The following is a 25438-nucleotide window of genomic DNA, read 5'->3' on the forward strand; positions in this document are numbered from 1 at the left end:
AGAATCTCTTTGTGCGAGCGGAGGCTTCGGGATCGGATCGCAGTTTGAATATTAAAATGGTACGCGTACACTGCCGGGCTGGCACGGACGGCAATCCTACGATCCTATCCCTAGACCTAGTTCCCTGTGCTTTCCTCGATCTATAGCTTTATTCGCTTCAGCTTATCAACCACTTAACAGTATTTTTCTCTTACAACAAATCAACCGTTTCAGCTTTTCAGTCGGCTTATAAATCCAGCCGAACGTACCTTTGCTTCCACGACCCGCCGTATGTCATCCGTTGCTGACCAAAATGATGTGATTCAGAAGCAATCACTAATAATCCAAGCATGATCTTCACTCTCCAGCACCACTAATCCTGAAGCGAGTGTTCCTTTTGAAGCGGCTGGCTAGTTGCGTGTTCGGTGAGGCGCCACGGGGAGCGCGCATGCGTCGCCGGTGCTGAGGGCTGCTAGATAGTTCCTGCCGCTCGCCATCCCGACGTGCGGCGTCGTGTGGATGCTCCTCGCCTTCACGCCCCCCGCGTGCGCCCGCGCTCGGTGCTGGTCGCCGCGACCGCGAGAGTTCCCAGGTTAGCGTTGGGGACATCGTTGAGCGTCAAGAGATCGGTGATACAACTCAACCTCGAGGAACCTCAAAAAAAAAAAAAACTCAACCTCGAGGAGTCAAGGTCATCTTCCACCAGATTGGTTGCGGTATGCAGTATGGCCGTCTTATACATACAGTTCGGAGACAACGCCTCCTTGTAGGGGTCTAGTCAGCGCGCGCATGACGCACTCGCCCGGGATTACCCAACTGGCTCCGTGCGTTGGGGGTGCGGTGCACGGTCAGCACGGAGGCGCGGGACCACTTCCTTATCGCCCGCTATTGCTTATTGGCGTTCGTCGGCGCACCGCGCACGGCGGTCCGACGATGGAGGGTGAGTGGGTGACTCGCGTCACGCGCCACTTCAAGCAAAGAGCGCGGCCTTCTGCCCGCCTGGGAGGCTTCGTGTACATGCGGTACCGGTGGCACTGGGTACCTGCCGTCCGACCACGCCAAGCACTTGGCGTCCGTGCTGGGGCCGCGCCGCCGCGGGACAGGGTGCGCAACAGCTCGGTGCGTGCGTGCGGAGGGCGTGCTCCGGCAGTTCGGCCCAGCGGAAGCGGAAGCGGAAGCGGCAGCGGCAGCGGCGATGAGGTAAGGATCACGTGATCCGGATGATCCCGGCATCGTGTACAGGGATCCCGAAGGCCACCGTCGGCAGGTTCAGCCGTTCAGGGACGCCTTCGATGTAAGCTGGTCAACGCCGTGATTGAGAGGGTCGTCAGGATCGAAGCGGGGGCTGCTTCCCTTCATCCACCCCTGTTCATCGTCAAGTTACTGTTGGCTATCATCCATTTTCGTTTTAGCTCACTGCCTGCCCTTGCAAGACCACACAGGGAAAAAAAACTAAGCTTTCTTCTTCATAAAAAAAAACAAAGGTTATCAGTATTTTTTTTTTGAAATTCTTGGTTCCAGAGTCCAAATCACATTCTAAGACTGTTCAAATGGAGCTTACAGAACCAAGGCCATGTTTAGTTCACCCTCAACTCCCAACTTTGGCACTATGCAAAAAGAAGATTTCCCGTCACATCAAACTTGCGGTACATGCATGGAGTACTAAATGTAGATGAAATTTAAAACTAATTGCACAGTTTTGTTGTACTTTGCGAGACGAATCTTTTGAGCCTAATTAGTCAATGTTTGGACAATAATTCACAAATACAAACGAAACGCTACAGTGTGCTACAGTGCCAGCACAGTAATTTGGCACCTCCCAATTTGGCCAACTAAACAAGGCCCAAAAGGAGAAAACGGAAGAGCCATACAAAGGCTCCCACAGTGGTAGGCATCCTCGGCAAGCCGGACGCAGATCCAGTGCAATTGCTTTCAGCAACTGCAAGGTAAGGACTGCGTGCTATAGTGGCCGTCCATTTAGCTGATGGAGGATCCCGATTGAACGATACAGTAATCGATCCAGGTGAACAGTACCAACACGAACTGTGATGTACAGCATTGCTACAGTAGACAACGGGGACTCCCCTCACAACTGCCGACTGCTTAACGTGCGGTGGCTAGCCACTGCACGGGAACTCGGTCCCGGCAAGCCATGGTGTGCATACAAAAGGGGAACATTGGACAAGTAGCATATATAGTCACGATGCCACACTAGGAGAGCAAAAGAAAACCTGTCCAAAACAAGATTGACTGGCGTTTCATGATAAGTGGCACCAAGTCTAACTAAACGTTTTAGAACTAGAAGTCTAGAACTTACCCCCTACAAATGTTGCATACATCATCATGCAACTATTCGAGAGTTCGTCTTCAGATATATACAAAACAATAAGTCCAAAAGAACTGAACCCAGCACAACTTGACCAAACCCTAATCGACAGAGTTGACCCTCTTCTCAGCCGAATGTTCCTTCTTCATTGCTTCCGCTGCCTCCCTGAAAAACGTCACTGGCAGTAGTCAGGAACCATTCAAGGTGGAATCAATGTTTCGATATGTAAATTACAAGCCATCCGGCAAGAAAGAATTATGTGAAAAATCATGCAAAATGGAGGGCAATACACACCAGAACGCTTGCTCCATCTCCTCATTTGTAGGATCCAGTTTAATTCCAGCCATGAACACGTCACATGCTTGTTTGTACTCCTAAGGGAACATGAGCATATTATCCACATGCCGTGGAAAGGATAATGATAGCAAAGGAACTTGTGATTTTATCTGACCTTGAGATACATGAGGGCAGCACCTTTACGATAGTAACCTTTTGTCCACCCAGGCCGCAGTCTAATACAAGTATTAGCATCTCGGAAAGCTTCATGTGCTTCACCAAGTTTTACATGGCAGAAGCTCCTATTGGAATACAGGACAGCATCTTTAGGATCCAGGTTAATTGCCTGCATAAAAAAAGAGGTAAGAGCATGTGGTTCCGGAGCTAGACTAGACAAACATAATTGGTTGGTGTAAATCATAGTATGCTGATGCTTGGAAAGTAACTGAACCAAAGCTAGACTAGACAAACATAATTGGTTGGTGTAAATCATAGTATGCTGATGCTTGGAAAGTAACTGAACCAAAACACGGTTACAACCTGGAAGTTGGGTGCCAAGCAGAATGATTGTGACAAGACACAAAAAATGATAATCAACGATTTAATGTGAAACAAAATACTGGCAAGAACTCGGTGCACAGAAGGAAAGATACACTCAAACGATACTCGATGCTTTATTATCCATCCAATGCAGCTGCATACTGTATATCGGTTACAGGAGTTCTGGAAGTAAACAGATAAAAACTACACGTGAAACATCAGCTTTTGGACAACAAATGCTTTAACTCTTGCAAAAGATATCAGTAAAAAAATCAGACAGAAGCATCCAGTGAACCAATGGATGGGGGTCATTGATTTGGTAACTTCAGAATTTCGTTTTAGTTCAAAATAGGCAGAGGCTTCCAATAGGAGGATATGACATGCACCTCACTATAGAACTTTAGTGCACCGGCATAGTCCTTCCCCTCAACTGCTTTTCCACCTTGTAATTTTAGCTGGGCCTTTCTATCTTTATTATCACTTGCCTTATCCGAAATCAGAAAAGGTCAGAGAAGGTCAAAATAAAATACCAATTTCCAATAGGAACATATGGCCAGGAGATACCTCTGGATAAGATTTAGATGAAGCAGCATCCTGCTTGATAGCTTTTTCATCATGTAATTTCTGATCAACCTTGCTATCTTTGTTATCACCTTGATTAACCTACAGATAAAAAAAAAGTACATTTACCATGTATGAGAGTGTAGACTAGGATGTGAAATTTGGCGTGTACACATTCAACCTCAGCATAGAAAGCATGTTTATAAGTGCAACAATTTGAGCACATTTCACAAAATATTTCCATAGCTAAGTTCTGGCACTACATTGAAGTTTTGAACAGTTTAAAGTTTTACAAGAGAAAGAAAGAAAAAAGTGGTAAGCCTGAACGGCTAACAGGCATTCAATTTTTTGCTCCCAATTCACCGTTTGTGCTTCGTTGAATGAAAAGTTTTACTTTTTTTTTGTGGGGAACAGAAGATTCCTTCAAGTTCTTCCCCAAAAGAAACTTTGGTTATTAATAATTCTTCATTCCTGGACAGATTGAATTTCTTCACTATCTCTCATTGGCCTTGCACATAACAACAAATTCATAGAAAAAACATTTACATAAGCATGGCAACATATTAATAGAATTTACATTGTTTATTATTTAGCTTTATTTGAAAGGCTATGTTGTTGTTGTTGTTGTTGTTGTATTTAGCTTTATTTATGTTACACAAGAACGCATGCTGTGTTGCTATCTGGCAGGTAGGATGAATCTGGAAATGAAAAGCATACATAAGAAAACCTTCAAGTTAGGCTACCTTGTCCTTCGAGTTAATTGATTTTGCATGAGCAATTATTCCTTCGATACTCCAGTTTGGTACAGCTTGAATAGGTGAAGTGAAAGGAAATAGGATCTCCACAAGCTTTCTTCTTCCAGACTCTGCAGCAATTTCAATTGGTTTGCTACCAACCTGCATATAACAAAACAACAAAATAAAATAACAGCAGAAACCTATTCTTGCCTAGCAAGGGATTTAATGCAAACGATATGAATTCTGCATGTAACTTTCACACAAAAAAGGGAGCAAAACTAGCCTGGAATTTATGTAGATAAGGTTCATATTATAAATCAAAAACGTCCAAAAGTTGACAAAATCAGTGTTAAAGATACCATTAATCTTGATAAACAAACAACAGTAGCATTATGATGATAAGGAGCCTTAGCAAGCTCCAAGGCAACAGCCAAGCACAATCAGGAATAAGAACTCACATCATGAGCAGGAATATTGGCATCTGCTCCAGCCTCCAACAAGCATTCAACACATTCTGTTAAGCCCTTCAAAGTTCCTATCACCAATGGAGTTTGTGGGTGTCTAGAATTCAAATCAGCACCAGCCTGTGAATAGATGATGTAATATAAAATCATGTTGACATTGTTGCCCATACAAATACTCTAAAGAAAAGGAAATTCTTTCCACATGGGAGTCCCCTCGCTAAACATACAAATGACATCGACAATGAGATACAGACCTTAACAAGGAGTTTCAGGCACTTCAAGCGAGTTGATTCATCCAGTCTTTCCGGAGTGGCAAGAAGAGTTTCAGCCAGGGGCGTACAGCCCCTTGCTGAGACCTTGTTCACCTGCAATTTTTTTTCTTGAAAAGTCACTTCCTATGTAAGAACACCATAATCTGATGTTACTAAAGTCAGGAGCACTATGTTTGGTGTTTACTTGAATTAAAGCACAATCTAGACAAATATTTTTATGAATTCCTAAACCTAAAATTATACCAGATTATTAACCAATTACCACATGATGCCATTGTCCTATAGACATTATATAGTGGTAGTGGAATCTTAGGCACTTCGTCCCAAAATGCATTTATAGTGTTGTCCTAAATCAAACCATCTTCATTTTGACTAAGCATTATGAGATACATTTTCATAGTATACTTCTTTGATGTGATAGATGTTGATACTCTTTTGTATATAAACTTAGTCAAGATTAATATGCTTACATTTTAGGATAGGGAGTAGAAAGTAAAGGTTTAATGTAGTACTCCCTCATCGTTTTAGTTTTGTCCTAAGTCAACTCTCTCTAACTGACAAAATTTATAGAAAAAAATATTATATTGACATCTACAATACTTAATAGGTACAATAAAAAGATACATGGCATGGTGGATTTGATGAAAACTAATTTAATGTTGTACATGTTAGTTCATTTTTTTATAAACCTGGTCGAAGTTAAAGAAGCCTGACTTGTGGCGAAACTAAGACCACCTACATTTTGAAATCACAAGCAGAAAACCAAACCCATTTCTACCAAAATGTTCAAGTTGCTCTCATCAACTTTGTCTTCCTTTGACAGAATGCTCTCACCAACTTTGCTTAGAAGGGGCAAGCTGTTGCTATTATCAATTAGGTTCTTCTACAATTATTTTCACATAAAGCACAGGTAAAGGAATAATTAAATTTGTCATTACATCTGCATGATGCTCGAGTAAAATCTGCATGATGCCAATCTTTCCAAAGGCAGCAGCAGCATGTAACGGTGTCCCTTCAGAAGATGATATATCAACAATAGCTCCTCCAGTTAGCAGCAATCGTCCAATTTCATCAAATCCTACAAATAAATGGAAATGCATTATCAGAATTGCAGTGAGGAATATGTCAAGTTTAGCACATTATTATTTCATTTGGTAATATGCTTTTTAATTAGCTGCAACTATATAGTATACTCTATGTTATGTATGATTCATGGACAACATATTTTCTGTCAAGTCATGGATACGAATATACCATTCATGTCAGTGCAAACCACCTGGGTGAATTTAAGCATCAAACAGAAGAACGCAGATATGAAGTTGCCATATGGACAAATAGAGGGTTGCACATTCTTCTTTATTAACAAGGAATATGTTTCAAGGGGATTAACAAGGACAACATCACAGTTGTAGTATCACACCCTACGTTCATTAGAAGCACCATCATTAGGCATAAACAAAAGGTAGTGATCATCTCCGTAACCATGTCAAACAGCACTTAGACAGTAAAGAGAAATACAGTACCTAATGTGCTTCAAGATAAGTAGAAAACATGAAGAACATGTTTAGAAGTCTAGGTAAGTGCAGAAAGGTATACCTCCTTTTGCGGCATCATGCAGAGGAGCATAGCCTTCATGATCTTGCTTATTTGGATCTGCACCTTTGTCAAGAAGATACCTGACAGCAGCAACTTGCCCTTCTGAGACAGCTGAAATCAAAGGTGTCATACCTGCCAAGAGCATTATAAGCAGACAATTTACCAATTTAGTGATCATTAACATCTCTACTTCACCCACCACAACATACTGCAATTACAGTTTTAACAAACGCAGACAGTCTTCAAACATTTCAGCTCAAGGGCATTTCACATAAGTTATTTCTATGACACATGCTTAGCAGATGAAACATTAGCTATGGTGATCACACAGAAATACCACTTTGGAGGTGCATATGGAGCTGTGAACAAGTTCTACTGTTGATACCGTAGTATATAACACCATTCACAAAACAGTAACAATTCATGTATATGGGAATCATATTTCCCAGAAGAAAAATTATGATTAAGAGTGGTTGGTTATTATTTAGACACAAGAAAATCTAAGCAGTAAAACAGTTTACTCCATGCAAAAATTGAGACAGTAACAACATAGGCAAGGGAAACCAAATAAACACCTCTTGAAAGTATGTGCTAGCAATTCAAACTCCAATAACGATTTAGAATACATCAAAGCTTACATTGCATAAACCCGGAATTTGAACTAGGAGAAAAATGGAAGCATCTATCGTAGCACAAGAGAAACACATACCCAACTCAGGGCTAGAAACCGAATTGATGTCAAACTTCAGCACCTCCACCAAGTACCTGCAAACCTCAACTTTACCCTTCATCGCTGCTGCATGCAGTGCCCCCAATCCCTCCATTCTTGCAGAGGCAAGCGATTCTCTGTCATCCTTATCCAAGCTTTCCACCAGTGCTTCAAATAGAAAATTTCCAAAAGGAAATCAGTAAATGCAACTTCTAAAAAATCTTGATTAAGGTCTGGAAAGTAATTATTGCATAGCTTCAAATCAAATAACCAGGCAAAATGGTGAAATCAGTGCCTCAACCCAAAAGGCCAACACTTCAAGAGTTTAACCGAATCCAGAAGTTTAAAATCCCAAAATAAATGGGCCAAACAAAGTGTAGAATCATATGCCAAACAGCCAATTACAAACCAGGAAAAATAGTCCATACTCAAGGCTCCCAACGTACGAGATAAATCAAAACAAAATTGGTCACCTAACCCAGGCCCCTTCTTGAAATACAGGAATGCAGATCACGCCACGGACAGTGAAGCAAAACTGATTTCAAAGAAAATAGACTCATTTCACAGTCAAATGAAAGCGCATTCGCATTCACTGGCAGCATTTACCCTGGTACACTGTTCAAACTAGAATAGAAGGATATGGGTGCGCGCACAGCCCCAACTTGGGCTGACCTATTGCATACTCTCCTCCCCCTCCTCCCCCAAAAGTACAGGATAGAGGCCAAACTACGCGTTCCTAACCCAGGGAATACTTGACATACAGGAATCAAACCGCACATCATATCATACCGTGAACAATGAAACCCAACTAAATTCAGAACACCCGCACCATTCCTAGATGGCTAGATCCCCTAGTACACACAGTTCACACTGGGGGGGAAAACACAAGCGCACGCGCCGAAGCACAAGCCAACTAAGGCCAAAACCCCCCCATAAAGTGCTAAGCCCACTTCAGAACCGGAGCGGAGAGAGAGGAATCGGGAGATCTCACCCTTGATGCGGCGGATGTTGCCACTGTCGCACGCCATGAGGAACTTGATCTGAGGCGACATCTGGAGGTCAGGTCCATAGTCTACGAACGCCACCGGCAGGCGGCAGCCACCATTAGAGACAACAACCGAGAGCAAAACCCGGAATGCAAAGCGAGAGATGAAAAGATGATCGGAGCGGAGCAGCCGTATCGGAACGTACTGATGGTGCATTCCATCCCTAAGCCGGAGGCGATGTCGCTTATGGCCTCCGCGCTCAGCCGCTGCTGGTCGTACTCCCCGCGCCCAGCCCCACCTCCGCCTCCGCCCCCGCGTCCCGACCCGCCCTGAACTCCGCCTCCGCGCCCCGCGAACGATCCCCGCCCCCCGCCGCCGCCGCGGCGACGCCTCCCACTCGGCATGGCGGCCGCAGACCGGAGCACTGCAGAAGCGGCGGATGGGATGGGACGGGACGGGAGGGTACGGTTTTGGAGTGAGGCGGTAGCTTCGAGGGGAAGCCCAAGGAGTGGCGCGGCTGTGCCTTTATGGAGGGGGGGGAAGGGGGTGGGAATGCCCTGAAGACGAGATCGCTCGACACGTTTCGGTGTGGACGGTTGCGATGGATCCGGGGGAGCTCGTGGGTATGGCATTGCTACGCGGCATCCGTGGCCGTGGCTCTTGCATGGTGGCGGAAACTCCGGGATTGGGTGGGGATTTGGGACGTGCAAATGGTATGGGTACATGGAGCTTTGTTACCGTACGGAGAGGAGGCTGCCGCCGTTCTCGCCAACAGTCACGCACGTACTAGCCCTGCTACTTTCTACGGCAGCGCTACCTCTCCGAACGACCTCGATCACAGGTAGAAAATCTTCAAATCCCGGCTTTTGTGATGGGCAACTTAGAAAAGTTCTTTTCTGAAATTATGTACTCAAAAATATATCAATCCACAGCAGATCGTTAATAACTAGTTCTTAATATTTCAAAACAGCTCACGTCATCGTAATTGGACCCAGCCTGACACCTCCCTACTCTCTCCCCGTCTCATTCTTTCTTCTTCTACCTCCAACTAAAGAAGAACCGAAACAGAACGTGACCATGAGCTTCTCCAATCCTAGAGCAGAGAATAGAGACCACCTCGGCCGCGAGAAAGAAGAAGGCTACATGTTCCTTCCTCCTCACCTGGAACGGCATCAAAATGTTTCAAAAAAAAAAGAACGGCATCAAGCAGCGCAAGAACTCGTGGCAGGACAGCGTGGTGGGGACCAACTGCGCCATCCCGCCGGCGGCCAACTACACCTACAAGTTCCAGGCTAAGGACCAGATCGGCACCTTCTTCTACGCGTTTGGTTTGGATTGGGAGTTGCAATCGCATATTGCAACGACCCTCAGTGCAGTGGTTTCAGCACTCGTGGTAGAGCGCGTGGTCCCTGGACGAGTCGAGGCAGTAGTAGTACACCATGGAGTTCCGCTGCGCCCACCGCATGGCGGCCTCCTGCTGCGGGCTGAGCGCCGCCCCCGACGGCGACGCCGGCACGGGTCGGCGTCCGTGGGGCGGTGCGTCCTCGGCGCACCCGCCGATCTTGAGGTCGGCGAACCGCGAGACGAACGGCTGGTAGCGGTAGTCGGCGCGGTAGCGGCCGCCGTCGGTGACCCAGTCGGAGGCGTCCCAGATGGAGCCGTACGCCCACATCTCCCGGTCCGGGAACGTGGCCTCCGTCTTCCTCTCGTACCGCCGGATCGGCACGTCGTTCACCAGGAACCTGCGCGACAGGGAAGAACAACCATGAATCGTACGTCCAGCGCCGTGAGCTGTGGCCGCCCGTGGCCATAAGCTGCAGGAAATTTCGGGATTGGGGAAGGATCCGTTTTCTGCATTTATACGGGTAATGGAGATGTTTTTAGCGTATTTTTACAGGAAAGATAGGTGAGCTGTTGGAGATAATTTTTCCCCCTAAATAAGATTTTGAAGCAATTTTAAATTGGGGGATTGAAATCCGAACCTGATTTGTGCTGCTCAGATACCCTCACTGCTTAAACTAGAGGCTCTTTCTGCTTGCAGCAAGCGAAGGTGCAGTAACTAGTTATGCAGCTCGGCTTGCTACTACCTAGAGTGTTTTAAATAAAGGATTGTGATTCTTTTAGTATTTAAATTTCCTAAAATTTGCTATACCTTTAATCAATGCATAACATCAACATCAGCAACACAGAGGGGTTGTTGTTCATCGGTTTAGAGAAAGCTCTCAAAAAGCATGGGCTCTGTTCGCTTCAGCTTATCAGCCGGCTTATCAGCCACCAAACAGTATTTTTCTCACACAACAAATCAGCTGTTTCAACTTTTCAGCCGGCTTATAAGTCCAGCCGAACAGGCCGATGATATCCTGGCAGAGGAGACGGACACAAGAGAGCGGTGTGGCAAGACGATATAGATGTTATTGACTGCAGGTAGTACAAAACTACCGGTGGGCGAAGCTGAAGCACAGTCGACAGTGGAAGACTGTCTGATACTCTAGAGTAGGATGGCGTATATTATTAGCATCATAGCACATGTAAAAGAAGGGGACTTTGAGGTTGAAGAAGATAATCCGTGAAGAAGAAAAACATTAGGTTTGTTATAGTTAAGTTATTGAATGGCTAACTTTCGGTTAGGATCAGAAACAAAATGTTGTTTTTACAATCGCCTAATAGGTTTTGAGATACAAATAAGGTAGCGAGGGTGTAACAGCAGCACAAGGGGCTTGGAGAAGTAAGGGTTAATTTGAACCGATGCCTTACCAATCATAATAAACCTTTTTCACAATAAGTTATTTTGATAATTGGATTGCAACCTTGTCAAATGCACGTTTGATCCCTGAAAAGTTGTTCGGCCATGCAGCGTGCTTGTTTCCCAGCCATGCCTCGCCACGCCTCACATACAGCAACGCCACAAAAAACATAAGCTGTGCTTGGTTGGTGTCTAACCTGCGACTACCACAACTTTTCCAGTTGTGGTCAGTTATGGCTGGCTACCGAGCACGACAACATATAGCTTGTCACGTTGGCACCCATTGATGATCGACAAAATGTTGGCAAAATCGTACTCCGTGCCTCGTGGATCACGACCATATGTGTCTTCGGGAGCCGACAATCAAAGCCCTCTAAATTTAAGTTTAACACGATTGGTTTGGACAAGTTATTTTTTTTATAAAAAAGCTAAAGCTGTCATAAACCTGGTGCGTTGATCATAAAACAGTGGCTTCCAGCGTTCAAGGTTTGGAGATGCGCAGTTGCGCACCCTGAAGGCCTGAACAATACCACACTAGGCAGCAGAGCATGATTGGTTTGAACAGTCTTATAACAAAAGCAAAAAGGTGAGTCACTTTATTGGTATTATATAGATTTTGGATTATATAAAGACCTTTCGTAGGAACAAAATGGTCAAAATTGCTATAGATCAAGGGCAGCGAAGGCTCCCCGTCATTCTCGGTGCCTGCGCTGCGCCGACGGGTCGGGAACTCGCCGGGAGAAATCCTAGCCCGGCATTATGCCGTTGCCGACAACAGCAACACCTACAGGTGCCGTTTCCTCCATGGAGGTGTTGTTTCGAGGCGTTCCCACCCACATGTTGGTATGGCCGCGCTTGCGCTGGTTGGAGCGACGCTGGTTGGGATGGTTCGGTCAGGAGAAATCCTAGCCCGGCTTTGGCCGGTGCTGTCACCGACGACGCCCTCAGGCGCCGTGGTCCTCCTTGGAGGTGATGACGAGATCGCCCATCCCGAACTACTGTCGTCCGCCATGCCGCAAAGCTGGTTCGTTCTGCTTGGTGTTCTTATGCCTTCCTCCTTCTTACTGTTCGTTGGCGAGGCTGTCATTGGCTGTTTGCCGCCGGCGTGATTCGGTGAGCGTCCTCTCCTGGGGCCTCTATTTCGTCGATGCTCTCCTTATTGATGGTGTCAGAAAATCAAATGTCGGGTGGTGTATCCACCGCTTCTGCCATTCCTCCTCAAGGATTCCTCCCCTTAAGCGGCGTTGAATGGTGGTACATGGAGCTCGGATGTGCTGGAGGTGGCGCCGTCAGCTCCAAGGGAGGTCGTCGTTTTCCGGTAAGCTTTGGCTTGCGCGTCCTTTCGCCGCTCTAAGTCCCCTTCCTGCTGCGCAGTCACTCAGATGGAGGGCAGCAGCGGGACAGCATAGCTACGAGGGGTGGGGCAAGATGCAATGGTCATAGTGTAACCGGCAAGTACGTTGTTCGGTGGAGGCGCAAATCGGTGATTAATGGTTGTCTTTCGATTGTGACATGTTTTGTCTGCGAGTTGTGTTCCTCCCGTTCCTCTGTTGTACTCTGGTGTTGTATCTACCCCGTCCCCTTCTACTTCCATCCTGGCTCTTGAAGCCACCGTAACCGCGCAAATGTTGTACCATCACCGGCTTGCCAGCATATGTGGTAATATAATTCAGGGGGGACTCTTCGTCCCCGGTGACCCGTCAAAAAAAAATTGCTATAGAAAAAAAACCCGGTGGTGTTAAGTAAACGAAGATGTCAGTAATCGGACCAAAAGTATCTGATTATCTTAAGCCCGTGACGCGTCTAGCTACCGAGAGCATAATGAAGCGATGGCAGTGTCACTGTGAAGCTATTGCTTTCTGGCTTTCTACACATCATCAAGCTATCTACGTGTGGCAGTATAAAACAGCCAGCACATTAACAACTGTGGATCAGCACACTGGATGCTCAGATGAAAGGCACATAAACTGTGTCAAGAATGGAAGGAAAAATATGTAATTTCTTAACAGTTGGCTAATGCGCACAAGCGATACAGTCCCTGATCAGAAGTGATACCCTGAAATTATAGAAGCTTGGAAACGCCAAATACTTTTGCAAGAAGCCTCCATTTATGTCGAGCAAGAGTTCACAAAGCTGTTCCTATTTACCTTTCCTTTTATTTCGTATTCGGAAACAATAAAGCAAAATATTACTACCTCCAGTCAACAACGGGACGTCAATCTTGTTGACTTCAGGGACTAGCACACAAAACGGTACCGAAGGCATATATAGCGACCAGAAAAGCAGCATGTATCCTTGTTCCGTAACGAAACTTATACTCGGGGGAACATTCAGATGTCAGACAGAGTTCCACATAAATCAGAATGTAAGTTTATAATAACAGTTAACATCTCAAATTTGCTAGGGAAGCCCTTATAAGGGATGGCATGAGAACTTGAGCACCAATATCACAGTACAGTAACAGGGTGCCTTTGCCCAGCTCATCTCTGAATGATTTGAAACTCCATTGTAGAAGCACAATCAGAGTTCATCTTCAATTTGTAAATGAGCATAGTTTCATTGGTATGGTGGTACCACAACGAGCACAAATTTCCAGCCACAAAAGAAATGTTTACTTTCCCAAAACATTTTTCTTGGCATCTCACGGCAGCCAGGGCAGTTGGATTATATGAACGTAGGTATAATTCACTAATTCAGTGTAAAAAGTGAAGCAGGCAGTGATACATGAGAAACATGCACTCCATAGAAAGTAAAACTGATAAAATTATTCTCCACCAATGCAATGACTTGCAATCTATTTCTATTTTGAATTTATTGATGTTTTAAGATCCTGCCTCTGCTTTCACATACAGTTGTAAACAATCATGCATAATGCGGAATTTGAAACTGTTCACATGAGATATTTACAATATTCTTTGTTAAAAAGATTTTGTGAAATTTTGGATAACACTATCTGACCATCCTGATGAGAAGGGCAGAAGTTTGTTTACAGAAATAACTCCTATCTCAGTAGACGGCTACAATACGATGGTAGGATCAAGTTAATTGCAATTCTGGTTGGTACTTCCACCCTCAAGGGGCAGAATGCAGCTAAAAAAACAATCTGTAGCAGTTCTAAATATCTTGCTCTATACGCCTAATGTAAATAAATGTAGTTAGACAGATGTCGAAATAGATTATGTAGGGATAGCAAATTCTTCACAAAATTTCATGGGTGTATTGATGGGTTGAGTGTCATGATGAGGCACACTTTACTCTCTATGGGAACGGTAACACAGCTGGTTGATGAAATCATGCAAAAGGATCATGGAATGGAACCATGTTACCTCAGATGTAAGACACAGGCGGACCCATCTACTGAGCTCTTTATGTGCACGGACAGTTGGTACCTCAATTTCCACCAGAAGGCTGACAGGTTCCTGAAAAACAAGAAAAAAGAAATGCACACTCCCTTCGCAGGCATTATCCTGTTCAGGTTCAAAGGGACTTTCTCAGCCCATCTCACAACAGTCAAGGCCAAGAAGCCTTCACATTGTTGAGAATGCAGGCACCCCTGGTGCAACTTTCATAAATAACAATCCCATAACAATACGATGAATACTTGAGGGAGAAACAGAATCCAAAGGGGCACAGAATAGAGTTTCCTTTTATTACAATCCATAATGGCATTCACAAACTGAAGGTAAGCAACGCCAGCTTTATTCACATTCTGCTTACCATCTCCTAACATAAGATGGTACAATTGCTGCTGACGAAGGCTCCAGCCAGCAAATCTGCTTCACTTGGAAGGCTCCGAGGAGATCTACACAAATATTGCAATTTTGAGTAAACAAGCTTCAGTATTCACAACTACACAAATGCAAAGCCTAATAAACTAATAGTTTGGCAAAGTTCGTAAAACTACAAATAAAATCGCATAATATAAATACTTTTTTAAGGTGGAAGCAGTGCGTCCTACATGAGATCAGCATCCATGGTTAACAATGCATCAGAAAAAAAAAGAGAAAGATCCATGGCTCAAATTCATGACAGTATGCTTAGTTTTGTGTAACATTCGCATTTAAAGGATTACCGGCATGATTAAAGGATTGAAGAGTCAAGAGTACTTCTAATTTCTAAAGCACTATCTCTTCTGCAAATCAAATGATGTAATAGCCATATCCCTGCTAACTGACTAGCATGTATGAATACTGAAGTATCAAGTCGGCTAGGGTTCATTTATATACTAGCTTGTTAATGTGAAAATGGTTTAAAATACAGAACAATTTATCACATGATTCCTCTATGACAGATTAACGCACGTTTCTTGAGAGACCATACATCTTCAGAACATAAGCTTCATGTGTATCTGAAGGAAAACTTTAAACAATACAAAAGAGGCTAACCTTATTTTTGAGCTGCATAGCTTTCTGGTACGTAGATCTCCCCTCCAGCTTCACCATGCTGTTCCCCACTGATTGTTTTCCTTGCAGCCAAAAATTCAGCACTCATAGCATTCATTCCTTCCTTCACAGCTTCCTCTACTGTTCCGTAACCATGTTCATCTGCATATTTTCTAATATCCTCTGTGATTTTCATCGAACAAAACTTGGGCCCACACATTGAGCAGAAATGAGCTACTTTGGCACCCTCAGATGGCAATGTTTCATCATGGAAAGCCATGGCGGTTACTGGATCCAGAGATAGAGCAAATTGGTCGAGCCATCTAAACTCAAACCTTGCCTTGCTAAGGGCATCATCCCAAGCTTGTGCGTAGGGATGACCCTTTGCCAAATCAGCAGCATGAGCAGCAATTTTGTAGGATATCACACCTGTCTTAACATCATCACGATTAGGCAACCCAAGGTGCTCCTTTGGTGTAACATAACAAAGAAGTGCAGTGCCAAGAGCTCCAATGTTGGCCGCACCAATGGCTGAGGTGATGTGGTCATAACCAGGTGCGATATCAGTTGTCAGTGGACCCAACGTATAGAAAGGTGCTTCATTACACCACTCCAGCTGTTTTTCCATGTTTTCAGGAATTTTATGCATTGGGATGTGCCCTGGACCTTCATTCATCACCTAAAAGTTGATAGATATCAGGAAGTTTGCCCCAAAGTTTCAACTATTGAGTTATATACAAACCATGGTCTACAAATCAGCAATTTGAAACTTTGAATCATCTAGTACTTTGTTATATATTAGTCGATTTAACAGAAAATTCCTAGGTAAACTTAACTGCACTGGAAATAAGAGCAGATCACTGATTAGATGTTAAACAGCTAGATGGTATTAGGAGTGGCATATTTTATGTTTGATATGCAATCTGTTGATCCAGCAATCATATTTAGTTGTATTGCAAAAGGATAGCTTGATTCACTGTTTTCCTTTCTGTCAAACTCGCATTTTTCAAATCCAACAAGTTTTGAGTATAGATCCTCACAAGTTACAATATAGAATACTTTTCTGACCAGATCTGCACAGGCGCTACCATTTCCAACTAATCATTTACCTTATGCATTTTGAAGTTAAACCATGTTTATGTTCAGAACAGGTTTTTTATTCTCACCTGCACATCTTTCGCCCATGCTCGACGTGTTAGTTCACCTTGAGTCAGCAGTTCTGCAAACTGAGCACTATCATTTGCGTCATAAATAGAACCGGGCCTCAAACCATCACCAATTGATAATGCCACATCATATTGATTGCATATGTCAAGAATTTCATCCCAGTGTTCATAAGCAAAGTTCTCCTTGTGATAAGTTAAGCACCATTTTGCATGAATTGAGCCACCACGTGAAACTATGCCAGTCATTCTCTTTGCTGTAAGAGGAATGTAACGAAGCAGGACACCAGCATGGATTGTGAAGTAATCAACACCCTGCTCAGCTTGTTCAATCAAGGTATCCCTAAAGATTTCCCAGCTCAGATTTTCAGCAATACCATTTACTTTCTCAAGTGCTTGGTAAATAGGAACGGTCCCAATAGGAACCGGAGAGTTACGAATAATCCATTCCCGGGTCTCATGGATATGTCTCCCTGTTGAGAGATCCATGACAGTATCAGCTCCCCACATTGTGGCCCACTGGAGCTTGTGAACTTCATCCTCGATGGAGCTCAGAACAGCTGAGTTCCCAATATTTGCATTCACCTTCACAAGAAAGTTTCTACCAACAATCATGGGTTCCAATTCCAGGTGCCTCTTGTTGGAAGGAATTATGGCCCGTCCACGGGCAACTTCTGTCCGAACAAATTCAGGACTAAGGTTCTCGCGCTTGGCACAGTATAACATCTCCTCTGTTATGATTCCATGTTTAGCATAATACATTTGTGTGTAACGAGGACTACCCATCTTCTCCCTCCTATCAATCCATTCCTTCCTTATCTTTGGGAGTCCTGCAAATTATTTTTGAATATTATAAACAGCTTAATGTGTTAAATTGTATGCTAGGGAGCAATGGAACTTCTTTTGAGGGAAAACAGCAGGACAGAGCCCTTCTGTTATCAAACTATATTAAATATAAAGAAAAACATTGCATAGACAAAGAGAAAAATAGCCCAGCAACACGGTGATGTGAGCACTTCTAAGTTATTATGGTTTGTCAATGCCTCGTTTGCTGTTTTATACTATCACAGTTAGTTTTATAAGGAAATTCGTTTATCACGGTTTGCAGGACATATAACATTTCATATTCTTGCCCTTTTTTATGAAAATTAGACTAAAGGGCGTACCCAGTGCGAAAGCTCCCACACAAGGTGGGGTCTGGGGAAGGGAATTCCTAGACAGCCTTACCCTTGCAAAATTCTTTTAAAATTCTGCAAAGAGGCTGGTTCGAACCCAGGACCTCCGGGCCACAAGTGGAGAGTTTTACCACTGCGCCAGGTCCGCCCTTCTTTTTATGAAAATTAGACTAATTAGTCCAATTGAGCTTTTTAAAAAAGCAACAGTAAACATGGTCATATAAATTTAAAGATATGTAAACATACATAAGTAACCAGAATGTCAGAGCAATCCAAGACACAAAAACAAAGCATAAGGCCAGGGAGTTACCAATCCTTGGGCTTATATTTTGAGGACCACTGGTGTCATATGTATCAAAGTGCTTCTGATCTCCAGTCAAATGGACTCTCCGGAATGGAACCTTGAGGACATGACCAGATTCCTCGTGAACGATTTCACTGAAACGCATAAGCCATAACAAATATAAGCTATTAGCATGTTAGCACGTCCAAGAATAGTCACAAGGTCAAACGAGAAAGGAAACCATACCTTGATTCTTTGGTACTCCTTGGAAAGCATTCTTCAAATGATGGGAGTGGCAGAAATTCTGGAGCAGTAGGGTCGACTGTGTGCTTGCTTTGCCTGGGTTTTGATGGCTCTGATGTTGATTGGTCAGTCACTGAAGCAACCTTGGGGATTAAATAAGTGAGGCTAGCATTCCTGTCTTGAATGTCTTGACGTGAAATGCCACCAAAACAAGGTAGAAGTGCAGTTTTTGGGAACTTCAGCCCACTGCAGCTACTCTTCAGAGCCATTGTTGACGAAAATGAGGGTTGAAGTGCAGCCATTTCCTGATCAAGGTAAGAATTACTGAATTAGTGACCGCACACAGCGCACTAAGATAGGCTGGAAAAATACACAGCTTCTATTTGCCAATGCAGAAAAGCACAGTCTTACGTCCACGAAAGCCCACGGAAGGTTCTCTACTTTTTTTTGTGCTTCAAATATGTAATGATATTAGAAATTTGACCTGACAGCAAGGCTAGCAGAGGGCATCAAAACATGACAGCAAAAGAATGGGTCATCTAGCAATTGAATAAATTTCTCTAGCTTGCAGGTTTGAAGCCAACCAAACTGATGCTATATGCTTGTCCCATGCACCCACCGTCTCAGAGACTATTCATTAACTAATTCTATCTGGTTTCAGCAACAGTACATTTCCATTGTTTAAGACGGTTACAAGGGTGTATACTTGAGTTTTGGAATTGTTCATTTGTGTGACTATTTACCTCTGCGCCTATTCACAAACCCGAACTATATGTTTCCACTAGAGTAAACTATTGCTATACGGTAAATTTTCTGAAAACAACTGAAATATCAATGTTGCACGAAGGAGACGCAACAAACTGAAGAGAACTGCCGTCTACCCGCATGATTATCTACTCCCTCTGTCTCAATAAAATGCAACTCTCGTTTCTCGAGAAGTCAAATAGTTTCAAATTTAACTAAATTTATAAAAAAAAATTACTAACATTCACATCACCAAATAAATTTAATATAAAAATATATTACTTTATTTTGTATGTACTATTTGTATAAATTTGATCAAATTTAAAATTAGTTGACCACCTCGGGAAACGAGAGTTGCATTGTTTTTCGGACGGAGGGAGCATCTACTAGTGTCGCAAGCGCAACTAATACAAACAAAATCCCACCCGCTGCAGAATCGAGCCCAAACACTGCGCCAGATCTCTCTCACCTCGGAGGAACGGCGGCTCGGGACGTTGTCGATCGGCGGGAGAGGACCGGAGGAGCGACGCGAGCGCCGAGTGCAGGTGCGGAGTGGAGTGGCTGATTTTTCTTATTATAGGGGTCTCGCGCGGAAGGGGATAGGGGACGGGTGGCCAAAGCGAGAAAGGACATGAGGGGAACGGCGACGCGAGATATTTCCGATCGCCGGGAAGATATTATCGGCTGGGATACGATCGTAGGAAGGGAGATTCGGGGGAGAGTGAGCTCGGCGACGCGTGAATGGCGGTGGGCAGCGTGACTCGACGCGGAAGAAAAATCTCCCCTCACCTCGCCGTTGTCGCGTTGCGGACGAGGGACGCCGGACGAGCCGACGAGGGAGTGGAACTTGGGCTTGCAAACGCCTTGGCTTATGAGCTCATGGGCCTTTTGCGAACGAGTTCACTGCTAAACAGCCGGCCTATTTTGGGTTTTCATGGGGCCCTGGCAAATTACTGGAAATCCGAATACCACTTCAAAAAAGGGACATAGATCCATTCGCGCTGACATACCTTCCTCTCAAAAAAAAAAAAATCGCGCTGACAAAGCTGATAGCCGTTCGACCGAGTCCTTCGCAGCACAGGTTCCAACTCTGCAGTGTGGACTGTGTGGAGCGCCATTCCAAGTAGAAGAGGTCTTAAAATAAAAAGGCAAAGAAAATACAACAATACGAACCAATTTATCTGCTCAATGTGAGCTTTACAATATTCACAAAGGTTGCTACAAATAGACTCATAGGAGTTGCTAGCAAAGTGGTTCGACCTTCTCAAACAACATTCATGCCAGGTCGGAACATTAGGGAAGGAACAGTGATATTACACGAAACTATTCATGAACTCCACATAAAAAACTTAATGGCGTGATTCTCAAAATTGACATTGAAAAGCCCTATGATAAGGTAAAATGGTCATTTCTACAACAAACACTCCGCATGAAGTGATTCTGCCAGCAGTGGTGTACATGGATTGAAAATTTTATTGTAGGAGGAAGTGTGGGCATCAAAATTAATGATAACATTGGACACTACTTCCAAAAAAAGATAGCCTCAAACAAGGAGACCCCATATTGCCTATCTTTTTAACATTATGGCAGACATGCTCTCTATTTTAATCAAGAGGGCAAAGGAGGATGGGCAAATTAATGGGGTGATACCTCGCCTTGTGGAAGATGGATTGTCTATTTTACAATATACAGATGATACAATTTTGTTCATGGATCATAATTTGGAGTAAGCTAAAAATATGAAGCTATTGCTCCGTGTCTTTGAACAATTATCATGATTAAAAATTAATTTCCATGAGAATCAGATCTTTTGTTATGGAGAGGCTAAACAGTATGAGCAAGAATATATTGATTTGTTTGGTTGTGCCCTTAGGCCATACCCTTTCAGGTAATTAGGTATCCCAATGCACCACCATAAACTCTATAATGCAGATTGGAGTGTAATTGAGGAAAGATTTAAGAACAAATTAAGTACTTGGGAAGTCAAACATTTATCTTATGGCAAACGGCTGACTTTATTGAATTAAGTTCTAAGTAGCATTCCCATGTTCATGATGTCCTTCTTTGAAATTCCTAAAAGTTAAAAGGCTGGACTTTTATCCATCCGAATTCTTCTGGCAAGGTAATAATGATAAATTAAAATACCGCTTAGCCAAATAGAATATCTTGTGTCATCCCAAAGATCAAGGCGGTTTGGGAATAACAAACTTCTAGATTAAAAATAGATGCCTTCTCAGCAAATGGTTGTTTAAATTACTTAACGAAGATGGCAACTAGCAAACCTAAGTCAGGAATAAATATCTAGGTTCAAAGATAAAAGATGGGTCACAAACCGGATTTTGGGAGGACACTTAGGTGAGCTCTAAACCTTTGAAAGAGAAATTTTCTGGATTGTATAATATTGTCCATAATCCCTATGAAACAGTGGCAAATGTGATAAATCAAATGTTGTTGATTATCTCTTTTCGAAGAGCATTAGTTGGGGATAAACTAGTAGCTTGGTATAATTTAGTAGCAAAAATTGCTATTTTTTGGCTTTCTAATGGGAGGGGACATTTTTACCTGGGACGTACATAGTCACGACTATTTTACAGTACGATCTATGTATCAATATCTTTTAAACCAGGGTACTCCCTTCATCAATAAATTCATATGGAAGCTGAAGATTCTGCTAAAAATAAAGATTTTCCTTTGATACCTCCGGCGAGGTGTAATTTTAACGAAGGACAATTTAGCAAAGCGAAGATGGTCAGTGAGTCAAAAATGTTGTTTCTGCAATTGTAATAATCAAACATCTCTTTTTTGACTGCCAGCATGCTAAATCTATTTGGAGGATTGTTCATGTAGCTACTGGGTTAACTCCACCTAAATCAGTACTCCCTCCGGTTTTGATTTTAAGGTCGTTTAGGACAAGGTTTAGCATACCAAGGTGTGATTAATTTGGATCTATTCTTCCATGTTTGCCATTATTAAATATGCCTCGGATTCATTTAAATACAACAACCTTTCTCCACCTGAGTGGCTATCGCATGTGTTCTAGAGTCTTGAGGTCGTGGGTTCAATTCTTGAGTTGCGCTGGTTTTTGGCATTTTTGCATGGCGCTCTTTTTTTTCCCGTTCCCTCGCGCTGGTTGCATTGGCGCTTTTTTTTGTTGCATGGCGCTCCTTTTTCTTTGGTTCCCTCGTGCTGGTTGCATTGGCGCACTTTTTTTCTTTTGCATGGCACCTGTGAGTGCCGGTCCGTCGCCTCAGTTGCCTCCTGAACAGTCTATTTAAGTGCGCAACAGCCTAACAGGACACCTTGCACCCAAATGAACCTAGCACGCAAATGACATCGGTAATGAGCCTTGATCCTCTGGCTTTGGAAAACAGCATCGATAATGCTCTATTTCTTCTTCTTTCTTCAGCTCCCCTGCAACTATCCTTTTATTATGTCATCAGTTCTTAGTTTTTTAATAGGATTTGATTTAACCATGGAGGCACAAGATGATGGTTTCATCGATTTGAACTTGCCACTAGATGAATATGGTGCCATCGATTTTGAGGCACCCCAATACGGTCAGTTTGTTATCATCTTTTTATCATAATTTTGAAGCACCCCAATAGGATTATGGGCTAAAATTATGTCTTGTAGGTGGATTTAATCTTAACTTCAATGGCAATCATGTTATGGACTTGATTGATGAAACAAGTGATGGCAGTGATGGATTAGAGATGGAGGCACCGGAGCTAGGTTTTGTTTCTTCAACTTTTATTTGTGTTTTTTGAACTTGTAGCTGTGTTGAATGTCATGTTCACACATTTTTATTTTAAACTTCTAGGTGCTAGTAGAAAGAAAGATGCTACTGATAAAGTTAGGAAACTAATTTACCAAACTTTATTGGCAAGTAGTAACAATGGGAGGTTAGGGAAGGGAGTAACAAGAGAGGTTGCATCTCAATTTGGTTTGCATATTCGTACTGTTCAGAAGATTTGGAAGAGAGGAAAAGAGTCACTAGCTCAAGGCATTGTGATCAATGTAACAAGTAGAAAGAGAGGTCGTTCAGGCCGTAAGGAAACTCCTATTGATTTGGAACCTTTACGCAATATTCCTCTCAATGAAAGAATGACTTTAGAAACTGTGAGTAGGCGCCTCCATGTTGGCAAGGCAAAGTTGATTCGGTGCATGCGTAAAGGACTTCTTAGGCACCATTCAAACAGCATCAAACCTTACCTAACCGAAGCAAACAAGAAGGCAAGGTTGCAATGGTGTGTTGATATGCTTGATCCGGACAGCACACCTAATGATCCATGTTTCAAAGATTTATTTGATCATGTATTCATCGATGAAAAGTGGTTTTTCCTTACACAAAATTCTGCAAAACATTACTTGCTGCCTGAGGAAGATGATCCACATCGTTCTAGTAAAAGTAAGAACTACATTCCACGCCTAATGTTTTTGGTTGTATCAGCTCGACCAAGGTTTCATAATGGAGTTTGTATTTTTGATGGAAAAATTGGATCATTCCTTCTTGTGACTTATGAACAAGCTAAGAGGAGGAGCGTGAATCGGGAAGCTGGAACATGGGAAGTTAAACCAATTGCTCACGTCACAAGAGATGTGATTAGGGAGTTCATGAGTGAGAGGGTGCTGCCGGCTATTAGAGAAAAATTGGCCAATGGAGGATATTCACAAACTGATCTACATTGTTCAGGACAATGCACCATCTCATTTAGAGGTTAATGATCATTTATTTTGTGAAGCTGCTAGGCAAGATGGATTTGATATTAGACTTATTTGTCAACCTCCGAATTCTCCGGACTTTAATATATTAGATTTGGGCTTCTTTCGTGCAATTCAAGCCATTCAATATAGGAAATCAGCAAGACCAGTCCAAGAACTTGTCCCTATTGTGCAAGAGGTAAACTACTAGTACATTCATGCAATAATATTTCATATCAGTTCCATACTCATTCTAACATTTTTTTCATAACTGAAATAGGCTTTCAATGAGTATTGTCCAGAGAAGGCTAATAGAATTTGGCTCACATTGCATCTAGTTATGAAGGAAGCTATGAAGGTTGCTGGAGCGAATAAATATAAAATCCCTCACATAAACAAAGAAAGACTAAGAGACACTAGGTCAGCTTCCATTGCAAATTCCTTGTGAGGCATCCATAGTTGACCGAGCAAAGGCAATTCTTGCTGCAGCAAACAATTAGGAGAAGAAGATTAGAACTAGGGAATGACTAGGGTTAGTTCATGAGACATGTAACAATTTCTGTACTTACCCTATGTATTAGTCTTGTTTACCTCTTGTTTCTTTAACTCTTGCATCTTTGGACTGAATTCATGCACCCTCTTCTGGACATGGTCTGGTAAAATGATTGTCTCGCCGTCCATTTGAAGCTCATTGACATTGGGAATGTATAGCTCACAATCAAATTTGTCGAAGCCGTCAATGATCCATGCCGTGAGGTCGTAGTCTCTATGGACGAGACGACATCGAGAGCACCTGCTTTGCTCCCTGCGAACGCGGCGGCATACTTCAATGTCTTGCACACCGTGTACTTCACCACAACGATTGCACAAACACAAGTCGTCGTCTTTGCCTTCGGAATCAGGGACGATGAGCACATCCATGGAGTGATCGTCGTCCTTCTCCAGCGCGATGACCTGCGAGCTCCCATCCATGGCTTCAATGACTGTTGGACGATGAGCAACGGCGTGCAGCGAGCGAGAGAGGTGGTGGTGGTGCCTCTGGCGCTCACGGTGGTGCGGCGGCGCGACCATCACGCCGGTCTGCAGCGTGTCCACGTGCGACCCCACCTCGATGGCCTTCTTCCGGATCGACGCTGCGGACAACGTGCCGCTGTCAGGGTCGCTGCCACGCGCGGGCTCCTCGCCGCCCTCCGCCATCGCCAGCGCGGGGATCTCGTCGGGGAAGACGTGTAGGCGTTTGAAGACGGGAGGGCACGGGCGTGTCAGTTGAAGGGTTCAGGATGGCTCGTGCGTCCGTTCAGAGAGGAGCAGGGAAGACAAGAGGGCTGCGCGTGCAGTTTAATTGCTACCTCGAGAGTTAGCGAGTCCAGCCTCGGGAGCAAGCACACGCAAGGGCAGAATAGTCCACAATGGACGGAAACACTGATGAACGACCTCTATTTTGAAATCGCAACAATCTCCAGAACGACCTTAAAATCAATACCGGAGGGAGTATCTCATATGCTTCGAAACTGGTTAACAGGTAGAGGAAAGAAAGAAATATTATTGATTATCGTGG

The 25438-nt window shown here is 43.6% G+C and overlaps 3 protein-coding genes across 6 annotated transcripts; all 3 read right to left on the reverse strand.

Annotated features, from left to right (window-relative positions):
• Nucleotides 1–2156: 2156 nt before the first annotated feature.
• On the reverse strand, nucleotides 2157–8910 carry LOC101760270 (tankyrase-1). Of its 2 annotated transcripts, XM_004982124.3 has the most exons (13): nucleotides 8652–8907; nucleotides 8452–8532; nucleotides 7461–7628; nucleotides 6752–6883; nucleotides 6094–6233; nucleotides 5138–5248; nucleotides 4878–5003; nucleotides 4426–4578; nucleotides 3686–3784; nucleotides 3508–3606; nucleotides 2757–2927; nucleotides 2600–2679; nucleotides 2157–2470 (listed from the first exon to the last, which is right to left on the reverse strand). In XM_004982124.3, the coding sequence occupies exons 1-13, from the start codon at nucleotides 8848–8850 to the stop codon at nucleotides 2407–2409; spliced, it is 1623 nt and encodes a 540-aa protein (XP_004982181.1). In that variant the 5' UTR covers nucleotides 8851–8907; the 3' UTR covers nucleotides 2157–2406. The 2 variants fall into 2 exon arrangements, with proteins under 2 accessions (XP_004982181.1, XP_004982182.1); XM_004982125.3 differs by lacking the exon at nucleotides 3508–3606 and having other exon boundaries at nucleotides 8652–8910.
• A 917-nt stretch (nucleotides 8911–9827) lies between these two features.
• Nucleotides 9828–12201, reverse strand: LOC101755834 (xyloglucan endotransglucosylase/hydrolase protein 31-like). Its single transcript, XM_004986254.1, has 2 exons — nucleotides 11978–12201; nucleotides 9828–10188 (listed from the first exon to the last, which is right to left on the reverse strand). Exons 1-2 carry the CDS (start codon nucleotides 12199–12201, stop codon nucleotides 9828–9830), a joined length of 585 nt encoding a protein of 194 aa, XP_004986311.1.
• Nucleotides 12202–13170: 969 nt separating this feature from the next.
• On the reverse strand, nucleotides 13171–19806 carry LOC101761078 (phosphomethylpyrimidine synthase, chloroplastic). Of its 3 annotated transcripts, none has more exons than XR_001163062.3 (7): nucleotides 19649–19806; nucleotides 18439–18740; nucleotides 18220–18347; nucleotides 16738–17564; nucleotides 15575–16250; nucleotides 14907–14991; nucleotides 13171–14714 (listed from the first exon to the last, which is right to left on the reverse strand). XR_001163062.3 is itself a non-coding variant. In XM_004982126.4 (6 exons), exons 2-5 carry the CDS (start codon nucleotides 18735–18737, stop codon nucleotides 15576–15578), a joined length of 1929 nt encoding a protein of 642 aa, XP_004982183.1. In that variant the 5' UTR covers nucleotides 18738–18740; nucleotides 19649–19806; the 3' UTR covers nucleotides 14722–14991; nucleotide 15575. The 3 variants fall into 3 exon arrangements, 1 of the variants encoding a protein (XP_004982183.1); XR_215794.4 differs by having other exon boundaries at nucleotides 13171–14742; XM_004982126.4 differs by lacking the exon at nucleotides 13171–14714 and having other exon boundaries at nucleotides 14722–14991.
• Nucleotides 19807–25438: the final 5632 nt, after the last annotated feature.

Source organism: Setaria italica, chromosome IX (genome assembly GCF_000263155.2).
Source record: "Setaria italica strain Yugu1 chromosome IX, Setaria_italica_v2.0, whole genome shotgun sequence".
Classification (NCBI taxonomy): Eukaryota; Viridiplantae; Streptophyta; class Magnoliopsida; order Poales; family Poaceae; genus Setaria; species Setaria italica.